A 24,224-nucleotide genomic window follows, 5' to 3' on the forward strand; every position below is an offset into this window, starting at 1 on the left:
AAACATCTTAAATGCCACAAAAACATCCCTTTGTTGAGTTTATCTGAACATTTAATGTGTTTTCCAAATTACTAAAGATTATCTCCAAATTTTAAAGCATTGGCATTTTTCCCCAGTCACATATTATTTTCATTGTCTTCAAAAACATTTTCAGAAAGCAGAAGGCCTGGACATAAATATCCTTATCAATTCTCCCAACTTTCACAAATCAATGTAGCTTACTTTGTCTGCACTGTGTTTTGCAAAGATGTTCATCTGAGACAGTGCACTAAGAGGGTTCAGACATCACAAACTGCCTACCTTCCAACATAATGTAAGAACTGGGTTTCTAATTGGGGAATGTATTATTGGTAAAATATGTTGGGAGATCCTTCTGATCTCTAACCAGGAAGTAGATGTTACAGAAAAGAGAAAATAGGGTGATTCCTTTTGTTTTCTTTTTTGTTTTCATATATAAGCACTGGAGACATGCATGAGTGCAGGGTTTTTCTTTGGCTATTTTCTTTGGCTGTTTGTGCACACACAAATGTGTGGGTGCGCCTTTGTGCTCCTACTAATACCTGTCTATAGTTGGAAATAAACCTCCATTTCTATTCCTCGTTATTCATCATGGATGGGTATTTCAGTTAAACCTAGAGTTCAGTGAAATGGGGAGTCTTGTGAGGCAGTTTGCACTGGAATCTTCAGTCTCCAATGTTCAGGGCTAGTCATCACACCCACCAAGCATTTACTAGTATTTCTAGAGATCTGAATTGTGATCATAGAGCTTTCACAACAAGCACTTAGGCTGTAGAGCCATCTCCGCAGCACTCAAATAATGGATTTCAAGAGAAAAATATCTTCAGTGTTAAAGCAAATGAAATAGAAAGCAAAATGCAAAAAGCCAAAAAAACAGAAAGGTTGACTCAAACTCTATACAATAAAAAGTAGACACAACACAAGTTGTTGAGGAAAAAATAAATAGGTAAGAGTTAGAGAATATGTCTCACAAAAATCAAATAAAAATGAAGAGATTTTTCAACTCTACCCATACCAAGAAAAACAGTAAGTGGCATAGAGAGGTGTCTCAAGGATCACGTGTTTGCTACATAAGTGTGACAATCTAAGTATGGATTTCTCAACACCTGCATAAAGCACACTATTTATAAGCCAGTCTCTTTCTTCCAGCAGGTTGAGAGACAGAGATCAGAGCATCTCCAGAGGATCATAAGCTGTTTATTTTGGGATATTCAGGTCAAAAAAGAAACCCTGTCTGAAATAAGATAGAAGATGAAGAATGACCTTCAAAGTTGCCTCTGACCTAAAAAGGAAAATTGTGGCATTCTCTCTCTCTCTCTCTCTCTCTCTCTCTCTCTCTCTCTCTCTCTCTCTCTCTCTCTCCCTCTCTCCCTCCCTCTCTCTCTCTCTCTCAAACAAAAAATTTAAATTTACTCAGAAATATATTAATATTTTTTTCCTATCTGTATTTAACTTGGCATAAATTTTAAAGAAGCTGAATTGGCAGCAATTTTAAATTGCTTCTAACCTACCGCTTCTTTGGTGTTAATCTAATACAACAGTCTCACTCACATAAATATGCAGGATTTGGCTTTTTCTGTCATCCATCTCTCCTCTGCTAAGGGACTCTTCAATTGTCCCTGCCACTCCTCAGCCTGGGTACCATAACCTCCAAGCTGGGAGGATATTACCTCTTCCTCTTTACTTAGCGTCTTGTCTGTATTTATGTGATCATCTGTCCTAACTACTATTACAGGAAGACACCAACACTGATGATGTCTGAAGAGAGAGCTCCACCTCCATATCTTCTGAATATATGACTATGACCAGTATGGGTAGATTGCAATGCCCTTCAGAAGGGCAGGAAGTATTGAGGAACATAGGGGTATTATTAAGGCATTACCATAGTCTGACAATGGTGAGAAATCAAGGCTTATGGAATAAACAAAGCATAAATCAATAAAACAGAAGAAGATACGAATCTACAAGTCCTATTTTTCAAGTACGCTAAGTGTGGTGTCCACATGCTAACTCCTACAATAAGTCAAGCATCCTTACTTAGTGACACAAATTGTACCATGAGGTCATAGTGAAGCTGTAAGTGAGCATCCTTACTTACTTGATGAGATGTCAACTGTACAAGTTAAATAGATTAGCTGTTCCTGATCCCTGAAGGTCATAAAATGTCACCAAAGCAAAGGGGAGTGATGGTGGAAATGAGGATGACTCAATGCAAGAAAGAGAAGAGATACATTTAGCTGTCATATTGTGAGTGCTGGGGGGAAATACATAATTCCCATAAACAAAATTTAATATATCATAGTCACAAAAGGTGGGTAAAAGTACTTGCTGTCAAGCCTCATAGAATATAATTTATAAAGATTTAAAAATTATATATTAGTAATGATAGCTTCCCTTTAACATTGAGACAAATTCTGTGTGGTAGTGGCAGCCATTACCATTTTAGTAGAGGGATACAGTTTATACAGTAGTCACTCAATAGTAGCAGCTGGAACGCGTGTTTTTCTCAGTTCCTGTGTGCACAAATATACTTTATATGACCACTTGCTTCCTCCAAAGCTGGTTCAAGATCTGCTTTCTTCATTCACAATCCTTAAAAATCATGTGTGTGTATATTTGACTATGTTTTTTCTAAATGTAGAAACTTTTATTTTCAATCTTAGTTTTGTGGCCAATATTTTAAATATCCCTGTCACTGTCCAATTCCTGGTATCTTTGAAACATTACATTTTCTTCCAGGAAGTGTGTCTGTACATCATTTGAATGTGAAACCAGTTCTGGCATATGAGGGGAAAGCATCTGCATGACGTTTTGCAAATTCCCAATGGTATGCAATGGACACATGTTCATACTGGACATGTGCTGGATTTCTTTGAGGAAACCTCAGATAGCCAGTACTCAATGCTGTTGATGGGTAAGATTCAAAGCTTCACCAGGTTAAAACTCAATTTAGCCTTCTTCCCTCTGCAGATGGCAGCAAAGCCCGGCTCAGCATCATTGCACCCTTGGCCATTCTGGGTAGCCTTCTGGATGACCAGCACTGGCACTCGGTTCTCCTGGAGCGTGTGGGCAAGCAGGCAAACTTCACTGTGGACAGGAACACACAGCACTTCCAGATCAAGGGTGAGACCGATGCCCTGGATATTGATTATGAGGTGAGTCAGCCCTCCCTACAAGTTCCTAAAGTTGTGAGAGAGGAGCTTTTAAACCATTCTATATGAACTACCCTGAAAAAGAGGAGCCTTGTAGGAAGATTTGCATCAAGGTCTGGAAATGCCTTGGTCACTCTGTGTCCCTGATGAGATATCAACTGTACAAGGTAAAAAGAATTGCTTCTTTTTATTCTTTGTGTACATGTACGTATGTATGTATGCATACATGTATCTATGTATGTTTGTATGTATGTATGCATGTATAGTTTATGTGTGTGTTTGTCTCTGTATCAAATTTTGATTTCTATTCCTGTGTTAAAAAACATCTGGCAACAAGTTGTTTATTTGGCTTATGATTCCTGATTAGAATCCATCATTCAAGAGATGTCAAGTCTAGAACTCAATTAGATAGCCAGTCACATTATATCCACTGTCAAGAGAAATGAAAATCAATGAATACTTCCTAATTCTTACTTAGCATTCTTCAATTTTATGCAGTCCAGGGCCCAAGCCTTGAATTGAGGAAGACAATATTTAGAGTGGTTTTCTGTCACTCAATTACCAAAAAAATCATCGCCAATAGACATGTTATAGACCAGTCTAAAAATGACTCAATTGACTCTCTTTTCAGGACATTCTAAGCTGTAGCAAGTACACCTTCAATGCTAACCATCAAAATGTCTGTTCAAGTATGTTTGTATGTATGTGTGAGTGTGCATACACACACAGGTGTGAGCTCACACACATGGATATATCTGTACTTACAGCCCCTCAGTGTGTGTGTGTGTGTACATATATATATATATATATATATATATATATATATATATATATATACATATATATATATATATATCATTCTTGAGCAAACAACTTCAATTAGTTCGAGTAATGAGAGATGCAGGAAATATCAGCAAAATCTCAGTTGTGAACTAGCGAGATGGCTCATCCAGAAAAGAGAATTACTGCCAAAGCCTGTTTACTGAGTCAGTTCCCCAGCACCACATAATAGAAGTCTAAATCTCCAGAAGCCTTCCTTCAAACCTGTTTTCTCAGTGAATCTCTGGCCTTTTTCCTCCATGGTCACTTGAAATTTAGCTAATGAGCTAGAGCTGTTTTTCCAGTTTCTTTGTGACTAGGGACTGAACCTACATCCCTGGAGGAAGAAATCAAAAAAATGCATCAAACTACACTACTAAGAATGCTGCAGATATTCTAGTTTAATAGCTAATGTTTTACAGAGCAGGCAGGTCTGGGACAGTGGACAAAAGGATGAGGCCCTTGAGTGGGGATAAAAAAGAGGGGATATTTTGTCCATAGAAAGAGGAACGGTTTTCCAGCAGGAGATTCTGATAATTCTTGAAAGAAGAATGCAGTTATCCCAACCAGAAGTTAAGGTGTAAGATATATGCACCAGGTTCTATATCAGGAACGTCACATAACACAGTAGGCAGAGTTTAAAATGGTAGCACTACTGTGTGGAAGTCAGTTTAGTGCAGGAGGACCAAAGATTAGGTTTTTCAAAAATTTTAAAATTTGCCTGTTAGACATGTCTATTATTAAAAATAAACTGTATGTGATTAAATAGGTTTGACATTAAATTAAATGAAACATTCTGTAGAAACAAATTCTTTAAATTCTAATTATTTTGCGATATAATTATCTCTCATGTATCTACTTAAAAACAAGAATTTTTGTAGCTGTTGTGTCTGGGGAAGGTCTGAAAACCAGGATATTGGCAAACACTGAAAGTTCAGGTTTGACCTCTGCTATATAGATGTCCTAGGCCAGGAGTCACCAAACCTTAAGTCAGTTTCAAAGCCCATTTTTCTATGGCTTAGTTGCAGAAGAGTAATTTTTCTGTCTTTCTCTCTCTCTCTCTCTCTCTCTCTCTCTCTCTCTCTCTCTCTCTCTCTCTCTGTGTGTGTGTGTGTGTGTGTGTGTGTGTGTGTGTGTGTATGTGTGTGCGTGTGTGTTACTTAGAGTTGAACCTAGAAGTCACAAGCAAGGAGGCCATGCTACTAGCAAGCCATGTGTACAGGTCTTTCCTTTCTCATTTTTAAATAAACTTCAATTAAAGTCATTATATTATTTAAAGATAGGATTTAATATAGCCCAGGCTTGTCTTGAACTCTATTAAACTACTAATCCTTCTATCTTTACTTGCAGCCTACTTGGATTATAGGTTTTACCCTTACCATCCCCACCATGTGGTGCTAAAGATGGCACTCTACCAACAAAGTGGGATTGTCAGCCCCTATTTTTTATAAAAAATTCAAGAAAATGTTTTATTCAGTAATGTGCCTTAGCCTACACAGTATGTGAGATTAAAGCCCTGTCCCACCATAATAAACTGAATTTTGGCATTTTCAAAAGTTCATGAAAGAAAAAAGAAAGAAAGGAATATTACAGATTTTAATTACAGATAATATTCTAGATAACTATATCTTAAAAGTTCAAAAGCATTCTATAAAAAAAGCTCATGATGCTACAATATAGCAAAGATTAATACATTGTTTATCATTACTAAATAGTATGCAATAGATTCTTTAGTCAAAATAAGCTAATAACTTTATGCAAACACATGCAATTATCCTTGTAAATACTTCTCTAGTGCATATCCTTGTAAATACTTCTCTAGTGCACTCGAGTGTTTGTATGTGTGTGTGTGTGTGTGTGTGTGTGTGTGTGTGTGTGTGTGTGTGTGTGCATGTGTTTTTTACTTAGGAAACCAATGTTCTAATCCCTTACTAACATTTCACTTGAGGCATGAGATAATGAGGGACAAAATAGAAAAATAAGGGAGATGATGCAGAAGAGGTTTAGTGAGTACCTATTGCTATTGCTGAGGACATGGGCTTAGTTTTCACCACACATATGGCATGACTCACAACTGCCTGTTTCTCCAACTCCTGGGGATATGACTATGTCCTCTGAACTCTCAAGACACTTGTACTCACATAAACATATTCCCTTCCTCACAAATACACATAATTATTTTTAAATCAAATGAATAAATAAATGCTAGCTGAAAACAAATACATAAGGCTTGGAAAGGAATTTAAATTATGAGGTATAAAGAACAAAGAACAACTGCTTTCAGTGTAGGTAGTAATTCTAAATTACTTCTAAAGTAATTCTAAATTGTTTCAGGGGACAGTCACAACTACTAAAAATATATTAAAAAGAACCCATTTAGGTTTCATTTAGACTTATTGAGTCAGACGTTCTGGGAGATGAATCACCTGTCTGTGTTCAGAAATCTTGAATGCAATTCTGATAGACTCTACTGTCTGAAAGCAACTATCTAGGAACTCTTTCTATCTTTGCCCTCTCTCTCTCTCTCTCACTCTTGTTTAAGATTAAATGAAGCTTAGGCTTGCCTGTGGGTGAAATAAATATGTGGGTAATTGTCAACTTACATTACATTTGAAGATGACAAGATCTGAGACAATAATCTGGCTGTAAGCTTCTGGACATAACTGTAAGAAATTATCTAGGTTAAGTTAGCATGTTTTTAAGGGTAGTTTTTAGTCTGAGTTTCCATTACTATGATAAAACACCATGAGTAAAAGGAGGTTGTAGAGAAAAAGATAATTTCACCTTATACTTCCAATTATCTGAACATACTGGGAAATCAGGACTTCAGGACTAAGATTCAATGTGAGAAACAGGAGGGGTACTGTTTATTTGCTTGCTCCTTGTGCCTTATTCAGACAGCTTTCTTATATGTTAGGTCTAGGATCAATACCACATCTGTGGCCCACCCACTGTGAAGTGGGATTTCATCAATCGAATAAATGAACCACACGCTTCTCACAAGCAAATTTTGTAAGAAAAAATTCAACTAAGGATCCCTCTGCCAAAGACAACCTAGTTTATGTCAGGTTGACAAAAAACAGGCCAGAACAGAGAGGTTGTTGGAGTAATTGAGCTGGGAACCCATCCATGTGATTGACACCATTTCCAGGGATGAGATACTGGATTTTATTTAAAGGAGAATGTAAGCTGAGTACAGCACTTTTCACTCTCTTCCTTGTCAGAGGATACCATGTGACTATGAAGCTCTCTCAAGCTTTTATTATTGGGGATCCCCTGTCAGGATGGATAGTAACCTTGAATGGTGAGCAAAACTAAGCCCTTCCTTCCTTAAGTTACTTTGTCATGAAATTTTATTAGCAAGAAAAATTAAAATAGAAGTGGTGGCTATACAGTGCCTAGGAAACCACTGTAAAAAACTTAAGATTCTAGTATGATAGGGGATAAAGTGCAGTAGAAAAAAAATGGAAAAGGTAGGAACAACCCTTTATCTTTTCCAGTTATCATTATGAACCTGAAGAAAGTTATTTTCATTTGATGCCATCTGCTGCTCACTATATTATATATAATATATCTCAATTTGTAGCTTCAAAAGACACATCAACATCTTTGACTCAACAGGGACAATACTAGGTAGATATTTTTGAATTGCTGAAAGAGAATCTTTGAGTAACCATCATTTTCCTGTGTCAGCTTGTTTAATTGATTGAAGAAAAAAGAGGTCACAGTAACAGTCTTCAAAGCAAAGAGATAACTGTAATGAAATTGAAAAAAATATTTAAAAAAAAAGAAAACCATGAAATCTTTACTCAATCTCATCATTTTTCCTAATCCTTTAATGTCCAAGGTAATTGTACTAAAAATCTGTAGTATTGCCTAACCTATCATTGATTTGCAAGCCCATTTGCCTGTGTATTATTTTATTAGCACAGGTATTCTATGAGCTCACAGGTGTGTGACATTGAAATGAATGTTAGCTTTTTGGGAAGTCAATCTCAGAATTATCACTCAGTTTATGAAGTTGTAGCTGTTTCCTTCAGGTATGCCTAACATTTTGAAAAACAATTCTTAAGGGTGAAATGGCTTGAGTATTTCTTTCAAGCTACTGCTGCTCCAGAAGCCTTGACTTTTTGTCAGAATGTTCACACAGGTTGCTCTAGGCATCATAAAAGAAGACAGACTGAGGATAATGGCAGATGACTGTACTGTACTGGATGACAAGAGTTATGTGTCAGACGCCTGTAGCCTTGGAAATTTAGCTTGAAGGAGGTGGAGGAAAGAGGCTTTCCAGTGGAGAACAATGTTCTGTTCAGCTGTTTCCAGACAGCATGCTGCTTTAAACCTAAAAGATAGGAATATGAAACTTGAATTATTCAGATCCAAAACCATTGCATCTGTTAGGAGAAAAGCAGAATATTCCTCTCTGTGTTAAGGATAGGTTACATCACAGTGCATTTTAATAGAAACCACACTCTAACTTTTCCCTTGATCTCTGTGTATATGAGATGTAGGTTTCTACAATTAGAAGGATGATGAGGTCACAGATTGGGATGCATTGTCAGAGAACTACAAGATATTTTTCAGATCTCTCTTACGGTTTATGCCAGGGCTAATCGTGTCATGCAACTCTATCTTTATTTACAAACTTTACTGAAATATAGTATGACTAAACAAAAAATGTGGGAGCTATTGATCCTTTTTTTTACACATTCTGGTAGTTTGAATTAGAAGGGCTCATATTTTCATTCATGGTCTCCAGTTAACGGAACTGTTTGGGAAGGAATAGGAGATATGATCTTACTGAAGGAGGTGTGTCACTGAGGGTATGGCATTCAGAATTCAAAACCCCAAGCCTTTTCCAGTTATGTTGCCTAGTGCTTATGGATTAAAGTATAATCTTTCAGTTACTACAGCAGTTTCTGCAAAAGTTTCATTTCTGTCTACTGCTCTTGCTCTTCTCTATGAATGATGGTCATGGACTCTAACATCAGGAACCATGAGTCCCATTCTCCTTTAAGCAAAATAATTTCCATTTCCATGAAAATTTGGAAACTCTTTCTACTAAAAATGCATGTTTAATGGCATCCCACTCTAAATAAATAGAAACTGTGTTTCAAATTATAATATTTTTACAACTTAATAAATAGAAAGAGTTTTGGACAAATCAACTAACCTACATATAGGAAAAACTAGGTAAGACCACAGACATATGAAAATATAAAATTTTCATATGCAAAAATACAATTCTTGTAATTACCAAAACAAGGAATTCAAAAGTATGTTCCAATTGAGGTTCAGTCAGATTTTCAAGATGACGATATTAGCCTAAATAAATAGAAGCAGTTATTAAATTCTCCCAACCAAAGAGTCCAGGACCAGATGGATTTTGTACAGAATTCTATCCGTCGTTCATAGAAAACCTCATACCAATACTATCCAAACTATTCAACAAAATACAAACAGATGGAGCCTACCAAATTCCTTCTATGAAGCCACAATTACGCTTGTGCCTAAACCACACAAAGACTCAACAAAGATAAAGAACTTCAGACAATTTCCCTTATGAATATCAATGCAAAAATATTCAATAAAATTCTCACAAACCAAAGTCAAGAACACATCACAATAATCATCCATCATGATCAAGTAGACTTCATCCCAGGGATGCAGGGATGGTTCAATATACAGAAATCCATCAACATAATCCACTATATAAGCAAATTCAAAGAAAAAAAAACCACATGATCATTTCATTAGATGCTGAGAAAGAATTTGACAAAAATCAACACCCCTTCATGATAAAAGTCCTGGAAAGAACAGGAATTCAAGGTCCATACCTCAACATAGTAAAAGCAATATACAGCAAACCAGTATGTAACAAACTAAATTGAGAGAAACAGTTAGCTATCCCACTAAAGTAAGATACTAAACAAAGCTGCCCACTTTCTCCCTACTTATTCAACATAGTACTGGGAGTTCTAGTCAGAGCAATCAGACAACAAAACGAGGTCAAAGGGATAGAAATTGGAAAGGAAGAAGTCAAAATATAACTGTTTTCAGATGATATGGTAATATTCTTAATTGACCCAAAAGTTCAACCAGAAAACTACTAAGCCTGATAAACAAATTCAGCAAAGTGGCTGGGTATAAAATTAACTCGTACAAATTGGTAGCCTATCTCTACAAAAAGGATAAACAGTCTGAGAAAGAATTTAGAGAAATGACACCCTTCACAATAGTCCCAAAGAACATATGTCAGTATTACTTTAACCAAGCAAGTGAAAGTTGTATCTGACAAAAACTTCAAGTATCTGAAGCAAAAAATTGAAGATCTCAGAAGATGGAAAGACCTCCCATGCTCATGGATTGGCAGGATTAATATAGTAAAAGTAGCCATGTTGCCAAAAGCAATCTACAGATTCAGTGCAATCATCATTTAAGTTCCAACTGAATTCTTCAAAGGGTTAAAAAGAGCAATTTGCAAAATCATTTGTAATAACAAAAAACAAACAAACAGGATAGTGAAAACTATCCTCAACAAGAAAAGAACTGCTTGGGTAATCACCATCCCTGATCTCAAGCAGTATTACAGAGCAATAGTGATAAAAACTATATGATATTGGTACAGAGACAGGCAGGTAGATCAGTGGAATAGGATTGAAGACCCAGAAATGAACTCACACATCTATGGTCACTTGATCTTTGACAAAGGATCTAAAACAATCCAGTAGGAAAATATAACATTTCCAAAAAATTGTGCTCATTCAATTGGAGGTCAGCATGTAGAAGATTGCAAATTTATCCATGTTTAACACCCTTTACAAAGCTTAAGTCCAAGTGGATCAAGGATCTCCACATCAACAGGATACACTGAAACTAATAGAATGTCTTTTTCTAAAACACAGACACATATACACATAGCACACTGACATACACACAGACACACACACACATACATATATTCTCTCTCTGTCTCTCTCTCTCTCTCTCTCTCTCTCTCTCTCTCTCTGAGTGTGTGTGTGTGTGTGTGTGTGTGTGTGTGTGTGTGTGTGTGTGTGAGATAGTATTTAAAAGCAGGCAAACAAAGTAGAAAACAAATCAAACCAGAGAGTTGCTGAACAAATACTAAATTGTTTGAGTAAAATTTGAGAGTGGGATTGAAGAGATGGGATATTTCCATCTTTATTATTTTAGTTATTTATAAAATTTCTTGCCACCTTTTAACCTGAAACTGAGGTTGCAGAAAGGATGAATTCTTCGTGACATAGTTCTTATATACGCTCTAAAATTACTTGTTCTCATAGCTTTTTATTCATAATTTTTCTCTTAAAATTCCATTTGCTATGCATGTTGGCATTCTCCTTTAATACCACCATTGAAAGGTTGAAGGCATGCAGATCTCTAGTTTGAGACTATCCATGACTACATAGAAATTCACTGAACAGTCACATTTATACAGATATACATATATACATATATATATATACATACATATATATGCACATGTGTGTGTGTTATATCATATTCAATCCCATTGTTTACATTTAAGGTGTGTCTGTTTTATGCACATATTCATGTGAGAATCAGAATGTACATTTTTATGGCAGCTAAAATTCCATACTAATTTATTTCTTTTGCTCTCCTATATTATATATTTATTTTAGACCATTTCTTGTTTAGATCACTAATGTGTTTTATATATATATATATATATATATATATATATATATTATATACATATATATATATAGCTTTATAGTATATGATTAAATTTACCTATCTTGTCATCACATACATGCCATTTAAATTAAGTTCATCATAACCCTTAAGATTTTTCTGCTTCTTTCATTTGTTCCTATAAACAACAACACTCTAATAATACTGGGACTACATAACTATACATATGAGTATTCTTTATGTGAATTAACATACTGTAACTCTAGCCTTAATCCTATTTCTCTGCTGGTAAGTTTTTTTTCTTTTCCTTTTGATTGATAATCTCAGGTAGCCTAAATGCTCGCCTTGAACTCATGATGTGATTAAACATCATCACGGTTTCCCAATTTCTATTTTTACTTTCCAAGAACTTAGATTATAGATGCAACAGGAATCACCATTTACGCAGTGATGGAACCCAAGGCTTCATCTGGGTTGTGCAACTTGAGCTCCATTCCAGTCTTCTATAAAAAGAAAGTTCCACATGCTTAGATAAGCCTGCCCTTACTGCTGCCCTTGCTATTACTTGGCACCCAATACTTCTCTCATCACACAAACATGATTAAAGGCCTGGCTGAAGACTTAGGATTGTTCATAAATGATTAAAATAACTACTAATTCCCAGGAAATTGGTTTCCAAAACCATGTAAGTATAATTGCTATTGGTGTTTTTCTTCCTTGGAAACTAAGCTGCAAGGCTAGCCAAAAAGATCTACATACAGAAATATCCTCAAAACAATGTAAGAGAATGAAAATGGAGAAGGTACAAAAAATATAGAAAGGTGGGGAAGCAAATGAAGAAAGATCCACATGTTACATAACATTTATACTCTTGTATTAGTTTCTCTTCTATTGCTGTGCTGAAACACTCTGACCAAAGTAACTTATGGAAGACAAAGTATAATTTGGATTATAGTTCCAGCGGGTTGTTCATCATTTTGGAAAAGGCATAGCAGTGGGAGCATGAGGCAAGCTGACACAGTATATTAGCACTGTAGAAGCTTGGAGCAAATGTACCATCCATCCTATAAAAGCCTCACAGATAAGTATTCCCTCTAGCAAGGCTCCATCTCCCAAAGCTTCCAGAATTATCCTGAGCAGCAGAACCACCTATAACATGTATGCTTCTGAGGATGTTTGACATTCAAATCCAATCATTTAACATTTTTTGTTCAAGTCTTCTTTTAATTTTTTTTTAAAGATTATATATATGCATGATATTGCTGACCCACCAGAAGAGGGCATAGGATACAATTCCAGATGGTTGTGACCCATTATGTGGTTGTGGGAATTGAACTCATGACTTCTAGAAAAGTACCAATTCTCTCAATCTTTAAGCTATTTCTCCAGTTGTTTTACTTTTAGATAAGCCTTGTGAGAGATGTAATCTACTATGTATCATATAGGAAGTTCCAGAACACAGGAATAGGGAAGAATCTTTACTCTTCTATCTCTCACAGTCACAGTGTCACAGATAGAAAATGCGCAGATGCCCAGTGGACTTGGCTGCTGTCTTGTGGACAGGAGATGGATGGTGAAGCTAGGTCTGAACACTTTCTGGGAAAGATTTCAGATTCTATTAAGTCATCTCATTTCATTTTAATTTCTAATTTGAAATTAGTTTTGGTCCTGTTGCTTTTGTATTTCCTCACATGTTTTACTTTTAAATGTAAGAAGTAAGTACCTCAAGGAGCTCATATTTATGCATTTAACCCCAGGACTGGGAAAGATGAGACAAGATAATCTCTGGAGCTTGATGGAAACCCATTCTAGATTAATACATGAGTGTCAGGTTCAGAGACTCTATCACTAGAACTTAAAAATTCAAAATAATAGATAATATATAACCAGGCTCAGTAGGAAAATGCAATTGCTGCCATGCCTGATGACCTGCATCTAGTCCCTGAGGGCTGCACAGTGAAAGGCAAGCACTAAGTCTCTCAGTTGTTTACCCACTCCCACATTTCATCCTTAGCAGGAGTATAACTTCCCCACACTGACTAACTCTCTAAATATTAAATAAATGTGTTAAATATAAAGATATGAAGAGAGTAATTGAAAAGCATCCATTATGCTGCTCTAATCACTATATGAATATATACAGGCATGCATGAAGACTCATGTGCACACATGAATATGCACATTCAAAAGACACATGCTAATATGTATTAAATGAAAACAAGTGACATTAAACATGACAGGTCATCCTTTAATATTGGTATCATACCAGGAAGTTCCATCCCTTCTCCTTTAGTGTTATTTCAGTGCTGGAGTTTGAATTGAGAGCCTCATGCAGATTGGCTGAGTACCCAACCACTCAGCCTTTGCCCAGACAATGCTGGCTTGGAGCTTTCTCTATGACAGGGATGCTGGTGATCTTCCTGCTCTCCCATATCAAGCTGGAGACACAGCACAGTGGTAAGCCACCAAGCCTGGATTCATTGTTTTTATCAGTATTTACAAAAGCAACTGATAACCTAGTTTTTGTTTCTTTGTTCGTTTTATCGACATTTCTGCTAGAATGTTGACAGCATGGCTTAATTAGCCTTTCACTTCTAGTCAAGGTGGCTAATTAGATATTTTGGAGACTGGCTAAATTACTACAGTCATCAATAAAATAATAGGAAATTAGCCAGGCTCTCTCAGACATACACAGAGCCTGGGGCAAAAATACAAATGGAGAGCCACATGTCCTAATCTAAATATTTAAAGAGTTACAAATCAAAGAAATTATTCATTCAAGGAAATATATTCAACTCACCCAGCATGATCAAATTGCCTTCAAAATCAAATTGCATCATGGCCAGCTCTGTACATTCTGCAAACAGTTCCCTCTTATCTTAAGAAAACAGGAATAGAGAACACTGCAGATATTGATGGTGACATCACACTTTTTAAAAACATGTTATCCCTCTTCCCAGTTTCCCATCCATAAGCCCCCTATCCCCTCCTCCCTCCCCCTGCCTCTTCTCATCACATAAAAATCAAAACAACAAATGCACAAAACAAAGAAAGAATATTGAAAGTGGTAAGGGAAAAAAGTCAAGTACCATGTAAAGGAAAACCCATCAGAATTACACCAGACTTCTCAACAGAGAGTATAAAAGTCAGAAAATCTTGGGAAGTTGACATACAGACCGTAAGAGAACAAAAATGCCAGCCCAGGCTACTGTATCCATCAGAACTCTCAATTACCATAGAGGAAAACATCAAACTTGTAGGTGAAGATATTTGCATGTGTTGTGAAGGTCAGGGTGAAAAACCAGTAGTGACACAGGTATTGTCTTCTCACCTGGCTATGAGCACTGATCCTAAGAAGCAGGATGTAGTCTGTAGATTCACAGATAAATACCATGTCAACAACAGGGGTCTCTGTTTTCTCAGCATATAGAGAACACTGAATAATTTATACCCAGATCTGTTCTAGAGGAATAAAATGAATACAATTTATCCAATAGGCCAAGGAAATTAGTGATTATTATACAGTAACATCTATAATATTTATGTTCGACCAGTATGCTTGGTTCATCCTCTAGGGTCTGAATCAATGCATTATTTATGCTCTGGTTTGCATCTATACTCAAGGGTAAGACCCAATACATATGGAAATCAGTGTAGGGGCCTGTAGGAAAGCTGGAATGCTCAGTTTGTACTATTAAGAACTCATGTGCAGTATCTGTTCCTCTGTGTTTTGCTTTCTGCAATTGCTTTAGCAGGCATGTCAAGTGTTTTGATCTCTTGCAACATGGCAAACTGCCAGGTTATGCTGATGGGGTGATAATATAGTGGAGCTATGGAACTTGTCAATTTTCTTGAAACTAGGATGGAGCTGAAGGAGTAGCTCAGTCAGGAAGGTGTTTATCATTCAAGAATGAGAAATTGATTTCAAAGGTCTTGGGTACTGTGGTACATACTTATAATCTCAGTGTTGGGGCAGCAGAGAGAGGTAGATCCTTGAGGCTCACTTGTCAACTAACCTTGGTGAATTGGGAAGCTCCAGGACAAAAGAGACCATGTCTGTACTAATTATTTTCTATTGCTGTGCTAAAACACCATAACCAGAGCAACTTACAGAAGAAAAAGTTTATTTGGCTCACAGTTTAGGGATTAAAGTACATGATCACAGAGTGGAGGTTTCAGGCATTTGAAATCAAATCAATGCCTAAATGTATGGATTTCATCAAAAATTGAGATTAGTGGCTACATTTCTAATGACAGAAACTCATCAATTATGTTTGAACTCCAGACATAAAGGATGACCTGTCCCTACTGAAGTTTCAAGTGACTCAGGAGATGAGTGAGGTTGAAAAGCGTTTGCCTTGTAAAAATGAGGATCTGAGTACCATCCTCAGAACATCATTCCAGTTTGCATTCTGTAGCTGTGATAAACACCATGACCCCAGTACACTGAGGAGCAAAGGGTATTAACTTTCATTCTTACAGGTAACTATCAGTCACTGCAAGAAGAAAAATTGAGGAACTTAAGCAGATTCTTCAGAAAAGCACTGTTTACTAGCTTGTTTCCCATGGCTTGATCATTGTGCCCTCTTCATTAGCCCAGGATCATTTGCCCACATGTAGCACTGCTGCCAGTGGCTTGACCCCTCACATACCAATTACTTTTCAGAAAAATATATTCCCAAGGGCTTCATATAAGACAGTCTGATGAATATACTTTATCAATTTAAGGTCATTCTTCCTAGAAGACACAGTTTGTGTCATGTTCACAGTAAATAAAATAAAATAATCAAAACTCTGATGTTCAAAGAAATCCTTGTGTGTTAGTAAGCCGTTAAAACTCAGCACTGGAGAGACACTTGTATTTACTTGCGAGATGGCCATATACCTGGAGGAGAGACATTGTCTCTAAAACTTCAGTGGGAAGAGCTTTTAGAACAACACTCCAGGTTGATTTCTGATATTCATGTATGCAAGTGCATGCATTTGCATATGCACTCATATCCAAATCAATGTTTTGAGATATTTCATTATATTTTATTCTTTATTGTTTATTTATGTCTGTGAGTTTATTACTCACTTGTGGAAGTCAGCTTGCAAGATTCCATGATTTCCTTTCACGATTTGCATCCATAGTGACCAGCACAGACCAGCAGGATTGATGGCAAGTGTTTTAAATACTTAACCAATCTTACCAGCCTTCTAATAAATATTTCAAAATAAAGAAATTTTGCCAAAAAATTAAGAGTTCCAGTCTTGTTCCTCAGTACCAAAATTTCACCAATTTTGGTAAACCTTCTGATGGCTATGACATATGCATGTGACTCAGTGATACCCAGTTTGGTTAAGTTCCAAAGGAAATAAGAAAAAAAAGAGATTAACTCACACCCATTGTTGGAGACTTCCCATCACCAAATTTACTACCTGAGCAAAGTCAGAAGAAAATGGTCATATATTTGAAAAACTTTAAAAGTGGAATCTTCAGTGCTGGAGAGATAGCTCAGATGTTAAGAACACTGCTGCTTTTCCAGAAATCCTGAGTTCAATTCCCAGCAACCACATAGTGGCTCACAACCATCTGTAATAGGATCTGATGCCCTCTTCTCTTGTGTCTGGAAGGAGCCACAGTGTTCTCATATAAAAAAAAATCTTAAAAAAAGTAAACACTTCAGAATCCACATTTAAGCTGAGGTAGAGAAATATTTAGTAAAGGACAGAGAAATTCTTCATCATGGCAGTAGCATTGTGGATCAGGACAAAGAGTATCTATGAGACAAAAGCAGTGTAATAAGGTCAAAGAAAAAAAGAATCAGGTTTTGGAACTTCAAGCACTTAACATCAAAAAGATATTTCTTTGAAATTCTTCTTGCTGCAGCCTATCTGTGACACCAGAAATTACGTGAGATTCCTGGAGAGATGATATTTGTCAAGGCAAGCTGGGAGCAGAATATTCAGCCTCCTTGGTTTCATCTGAGCCAAAGACCAAAGAAAGAAAAACTGTATAATTCCTCTAGGCAATCAAAAGATCAAGGTGAAAAATTTGTCAAAAAGCCCAAGGCTTAAGCAGAGTGAGAAGAAAATGACTTATCATGTTTTGGATCCAAGTCGCCAGCTATTGTTTTTATCTATGATTGAATCACATACTCAGAATTGAGGGGGCTGTAGTGATACCATAGTTGACAAAGTGCAAGCCACAAAAAGACAGACTTGAATTTCATTTCCTAACCCCATTGAAACTGTCAAATAAATTACCTAGAAAGAATAAACAAATATGTATTTAGAGAAAAAGTAACATTTTAAATTTAAAAATATATTAAAGTATAAAAATTATGCTTAGAAAATAGAGCATGAGGAAAAGTATAAATAAAATTCAATCCCATGATGCTAAGAAATAATTAAATTTCTTTTTAAATTATAAGGAAAAATTCTGTGCACAGTTGAGAAGATGCAATGGTTTGGTTAACATATCCTGCTCTAACATTGTACATACCAGAAAGAAGAGGGGAGAAAGGCACAAGGGGAAGTCATAATGGAGAAAGAGGAAGGAGAAGAGAGAGAAAAGGGAGACAAGCAAGGGGAGACAGAGGAGAGAAATACACACACACACACACACACACACAGCCAGAGAGAGAGAGAGAGAGAGAGAGAGAGAGAGAGAGAGAGAGAGAGAGAGAGAACAAAGAAGAGCAAAAGGAAAGAGGTAGAAAAAGAAGGGGGAGGAGTCCTAGGAAAACAACATTCCCAAACAATGGAAATAACCTGGTTGCTGGTTAATGGGGGTGAGGCAAACGAGACGATAGTTACTATCTTGTCTTGCAGAGGAGGAGTTGTCCTCACAACAGGGATTTTGTTCTTTACTGTATCCATCATACATTATTTCTGCTACATTACTGGAAGTATAGAGTAAAAAAAAACTAACATCCTGTAATCATCCTAGACATCTATAATTAAAATATACTTCTTTTGCTAATCTTTGCCTGTGTGAGTGTATATGTGTATGCATGTATATGAACACACACATGGATAAGTCATGCAGTGCCTGTGGTGGTCAGAGGACAACTTTCAGCAGTTGTTGGCTTTTCACCTTGAGACAGAGTCCCTTCTGACTTAGCTGCTGCAGTGTAACTTCAGACGAGATGACTACTGCATTTCTGGATGTTTCTCCTGGCCTGGTCTACCATCTATTCATAGTAGTGCCGAATCCACAGGTATAGGTTACCTCATTTGGCTTGGATTTTATTGCTGCTTTTATTTTATTTTATTTTTGCTGTTTTCTTTTTGTTTGTTTAACAAACTAAGAAGCAAACTTGGTTTGCCAAGCCTGTAAGTCATGTGTTTTTATCCTGTCAGCATCTCCTGGTCCTTGTGTGTACAACTTTCTCATCAGTGAATACACATATCACAGCAAGTTATAATTCCTGTACATTACAATCAGAATTACATTGTTAGTTATTGCTTATAGTTTCATTATGCTGATTCTCTATTGCTTCTCAAATCTATGGGGCATTTTGTACTATTTCAATCTTTTATCTTTTTAGATAACAGTCAGGGAACAAGTGTGAACATTAAGTTCTTTGATACTATGGGTTTTGGAATTAGGTTTCACTGTGGGTGAGCAAGGATCTGCTTTGTTCCTTAGCCTTTTTATTGTCCTATCTTCTCTGCTGATGTGCTACAGAAAAACAGAAAGATGTTGATTTTTCTTTTCTCTTCTTTCTCTGTAATTACTGTTTTATTAAATATTTTAAAGGTTTTAAGAAAGAAATAAAATAGTTTTATTAAGTGAGTCCATAAGAGGCAAGCAATTACATATATGTTTACATGGGCTAATCAGTGTCCTTTAAATGAGTAACCAAGTGGCATCTGCAAAAGCTAAATTACTAAATTACTAAAGTTGATTGGCTCAAACATACAGATAAATCTAGAGAATTGAACTTACTTCTCATACATTTCTCCTTCAGATCTTATAACTAAGAGTTCATTTTTATTTTCTCTACTATGAAGCTCAGTTTTGGAGGAATCCCAGTACCAAGCAAACCTGGGACCTTTTTAAAGAAAAACTTCCATGGCTGTATTGAAAACGTTTACTACAATGGAGTGAACATAATTGATTTGGCTAAAAGACGCAAGCATCAGATCTACTCAGTGGTAAGTCACTGTCTCTGTTACCTGGTGGTTTGTGGACTTTGGGTCAGTCTTGCTTCTGAAACTCTACCCATGTACATCTTCATATTAAGTTTATCTTATACATTAGGCAAAGCTAGGTATGCAGTTCAGGCAGAAGAGTTCCAGCCTAGCATTCATGAAACTTTTGTTTCCATTCTAGCAGGAACATAAAAACAGGTTTTAGAATTTAATTTTCTGCCTTGACAAGAAATGATTTAGAGTTAGGAAGGCTTTACTCTCGTTCTTAGTATGAGAGAATACATTTTATCATGGATAGAAGAAAAGACATGGCACTAGACACAGGAGGCTGGGTGGTGACATCCCATTACAACTAAGGAGCAGAGTGAACAGAACTTGTGGACAAGCTATAAAATTTCCCGGGAATATGTCAGTGGTCAACCAACAGTAGAGTCTTGCGGCATTAAGGTTCTATAGCATAGGATTTCCAGAAGCCAGAGTTATAGGCTCTGCAAAATCTGTCATAACTAATAAAGAGACTGGAAACTGGACTTGGGTTCTCTAAAAAAGCCATGTACATTTAAGCACTGAACCATTTATCCAGTCTATGTTTGGGTATTTTTATATCTAGTGTTTTCATATCTTCTTTCTGAACTACACCATGTTTTTATTATAACTTTTCAAGCTACTTTAGTTTATATGTTGTTCAAACTAAATAATTTGAATTCTTAAAGATTCAACCTATTATTTTGAATTGGTGGTATATTCACCAATGTGAACTTGTTCTCTTCTGTTCTTCTCATTGTTATTACATGCAGGTATTAGTTTTTAAAGTTTAATGCATTTCTCTTTCTCAGTTTCTCTGTCTCTCCCTGTGTCTCTTTTTCTCTGTCTTTCCATCTCTCTGTCTCTGTCTCTGTCTGTCTGCCTCTCTCTCTCTCTCTCCCTCTCTCCCTCCCTCCCTCCCTCTCTCTCTCTCTCTCCCTCCCTCCCTCTCTCTCTTCCCCTCTGTGTGTGTGTGTGTGTGTGTGTGTGTGTGTGTGTGTGTACCGTGTCAATGTATATTCAAGGGCATCTACTATTGTGTACACACTGAGACCAGAGAAGGATGTTGTATGTTCTACTCTGTTGAGTCATTTTACCTTGAGACATGTTTTCTCACTGAACGTATACTCCTGTCTCCATGCCAAGCAATGCTTGGGTTAAAGCCACAGAGCCACACCCAGATTTTTATATGGATGTTAGAGATTCAACTCACTATATTTTGGGGCTTTGAAAACATTTATTTGATTTTGTTTTATTTACATTTTCTTATTAAGACCTTATGTGTGTTACTAATAACTTCTGACTTTTTATTCATCTATTATATTTTATATTTTAAGATAATTTTCATTGTAAAATCTGCTTTAAAATTTGTAAGATGATTCTAATATCTCCATGAAGACTACCATCAATAGTCTCTTTTGAATTCAATTAAAAGTTATATAACTGGTGATACATTTTAGGAAAAACTGTTTAAGTCATTATGTTATATAAATCATATTTAAAGCTTCCATTTAAAATGCATTCCTTTGACTCAGGCTAAATGGATCATGCAGATATTTAGCCTCAATAATCCTATATATGGGATATAAATTCAGATTTTCCCATCTTTTGTGAAACCAGGGAGGTGAAATTCTACTTGTTCTTTGCAGACATAAAGAATCCCAACATTCTCTTAGGTTTTTGCTCATAGCTATCTGGCTATGGTGTGTATGAAAAACTCATTGCTATCCCCTCTGTGACGTCCCAGTCTTTTCCAGGGTAGGCTCTGGGCTGTTGTCTTACTAAGGATTTTACTGCTAGGGATAGACACTGTGACCAAGGCAACTTCTATAAGGACAACCTTTAGTTGAGGTTAGCTTACAGGTTCAGAGGTTCAGTCCATTATCAAGGCAGGAGAATAGCAACATTTTACATCTTTATCAGAAGGCCTCTAAGAGAAGACTGGCTTTCAGACAGCTACGATGAGGGTCTGAAAGCCCAAACCCACAGTGACATAGCTACTCCTTCAAGGTCACATGTACTTCAACAAGGCCACACATACTCCAACAAGGTCAAACCTCCTAACTGTGCTATTCCCTGGACCAAGCAACCAACTGGAAAGTGAATCCTTACTTTCCATACAGCTGTATTGACACATCTATGCTGTAAAAAGATAGCTCAGTCATTTCTCCTGAGTGAGCTACATACCTATTCCTTCATCAAGTCTTTATTGAGAACAAAAGGTAAAATGTGTCAGTGTCCATAAAGGATATAATTCTTTGATTCCTGGGATTATTTTTTTCTGATTCCAGACATATTTTCCCTGTTCTTCCCTGAAAATATGAGAATAAGACCTTGGGATATGTTGACGTAGCCAGGCTAAGTGGAAATAGGTATACAGTTATTCTGTACTATTTATGTTTAATAGGCACTTGGCTTAAAGTGTTCTGTGTGATGCTGTGTCCTCTGCTAATCTAAGATTACATGAATGATCATGCCAAAAATGACCAATTTTTTTGGTAATCTGATAATTCACCTGTCTTGATAAACCACACTATTTAAATTACCTAGAAGGTACCTTTGCTTGATAAACGTAACCTGTAGTAGATATTTTGTATTTAGGATTTCTATGTTACTGTATCACTAAAAATTACTATTCGATTCTAATATAGATATAAAATTGGCATGTTTGAGAAAATGCAAAATTAGAAAACTTTTTAAAAGATGTGTACCATTTTCCTGAATCCTTTAAATTGGAGTGTTTATGATGGTGTTAAGAAGATAGTAGTTACTGACTAGTTCTGGAATACTGGGTATGAACACCTTCCCATCAGTAAATAACACATAAGACTCATGTAAAAATTTCCACTTACTCATGAAAACTTAGAGTGCCCATCTTATTTGGGTAATCATTAGCTTTTCAATAATATTGGTAATTGTTAAAAAGGGGATGATGGTAATTTAAAGGGAAATGCTCCCCTGACACCACCCAGACTCATTTGTTTGAATTCTTCATCTCCAGTTGGTGAAACTTTGGGGGAAATATTAGGAGATATGGCCTTGTTGGAGCAGATATAACACCAGGGCAGGCTTTAATGTTTCAATAGCCTCATGGCTTTCCAGGGTAATCTTTCTGTCTCATATCTGTGGACAAAAAAATGAGAGCTCTTCACTGTTCTTTCATTCTACCCTTATCTCATTCTGGATCTGAGACAGGGAGAGCCTAGCTATGCTTTATGTGGAATTTTCTGTGCAGTCTAATACCATATCCACAAAGGGAAATTCTTTAGCCACGGTTCTAGAAATTATATTTTGTTAGAGTTTGAAAAGAAAGAACAGATGCTTTTAAAAAAGCTAACAAAATTATCCATTCAGAAAAAGCATTATGTGAATGGTTGTCACTCTGTGGACAGCCAGCATCAGGACTGAGGTGGGAGAATATTAGATATTAAGCCTCATAACATATATAGAATGGGGATGGGGCACTATTAAGGAGAGCCTTATTTTCAATCATGAAGCAGGTAAGCACCTTGTGAGATTAGGATAGAAGGAAAGAGTCTTTTAGTCACCTGAGAAAAGTCCAGGGTCTCTCATAGGCTTTCACAGAACTGTGTGTGTGTGAGAGAGACAGAGGTGGATGGGTGGGTATGTCTGTGTACTTCTGGTAAAGTAATATGATCCAATGACCTACCCTGAATGCCTGAAATTAAGGCAAGAAGATACTGATGTCATAGATTATTGTTGCTTTGGTCTAGGCAGCTGGGTGAGGGAGGAGGCTGGACTTCCTTTTTAAAATCATCTTTTTTTCTTCCGGAGCTGGGGACCGAACCCAGGGTCTTGCGCTTGCTAGGCAAGCGCTCTACCACTGAGCTAAATCCCCAACCCTTGGACTTCCTTTTTCCATCAATACCTGACAGCTGTCATGGCATGCTCCATTCAGTTCTTGTCCCAAGGGATCAGTTGCAGGTGTAGAGAAATGGGCTGACTTCTGGAAATGGCAAATAGGCAACTAGAGGGCTATGGCTTTTCATATTTAATGAAAAGATATGTTAAATTCAGTAACTACATAAGTAGAATAACTGGAAGTGAGATACAATTGAGTGAAGAAAGACAATGTGGGTTTCCGGGTATCAAAACCCTCAGTATTACTCTCTTTATGAGTGAATCCTGAATTAAAATGTTAAGGAATGTTTGGCAATATTTATTCTACCTACATTTACCAGATTGCTTGAAACTTTTCTAATTCATGTCGATCCACAGGGCTTAATGCAGTATAGTTATTATGAGGCACCAAGAACAAGTTAACACTAATGCACTTGGAAAAAAATTTTAATCTCAGAAAACGGTTTTACTGTGTAGGTAGAAAAACCTTAGCTTTTTTCTTTGTAATATACAGTAATAAATACATATTTT

The 24,224-nt window shown here is 36.5% G+C and overlaps 1 protein-coding gene across 2 annotated transcripts in view; it reads left to right on the plus strand.

The window, feature by feature from the left end:
* Positions 1–24,224, plus strand: part of Cntnap5c (contactin associated protein-like 5C) — a gene marked incomplete at its 5' end in the record, with an annotated part of 856,281 nt that overhangs the window by 256,092 nt on the left and 575,965 nt on the right. Inside the window, 2 exon segments of one of the 2 annotated variants that reach the window (NM_001415869.2) lie at positions 2,989–3,173; positions 19,668–19,811. In NM_001415869.2, the coding sequence (NP_001402798.1) occupies positions 2,989–3,173; positions 19,668–19,811 (329 nt within the window). 2 annotated transcript variants of the gene reach the window in all.

This window comes from Rattus norvegicus, chromosome 13 (genome assembly GCF_021556685.1).
Source record: "Rattus norvegicus strain SHRSP/BbbUtx chromosome 13, alternate assembly SHRSP_T2T, whole genome shotgun sequence".
Lineage (NCBI taxonomy): Eukaryota > Metazoa > Chordata > Mammalia > Rodentia > Muridae > Rattus > Rattus norvegicus.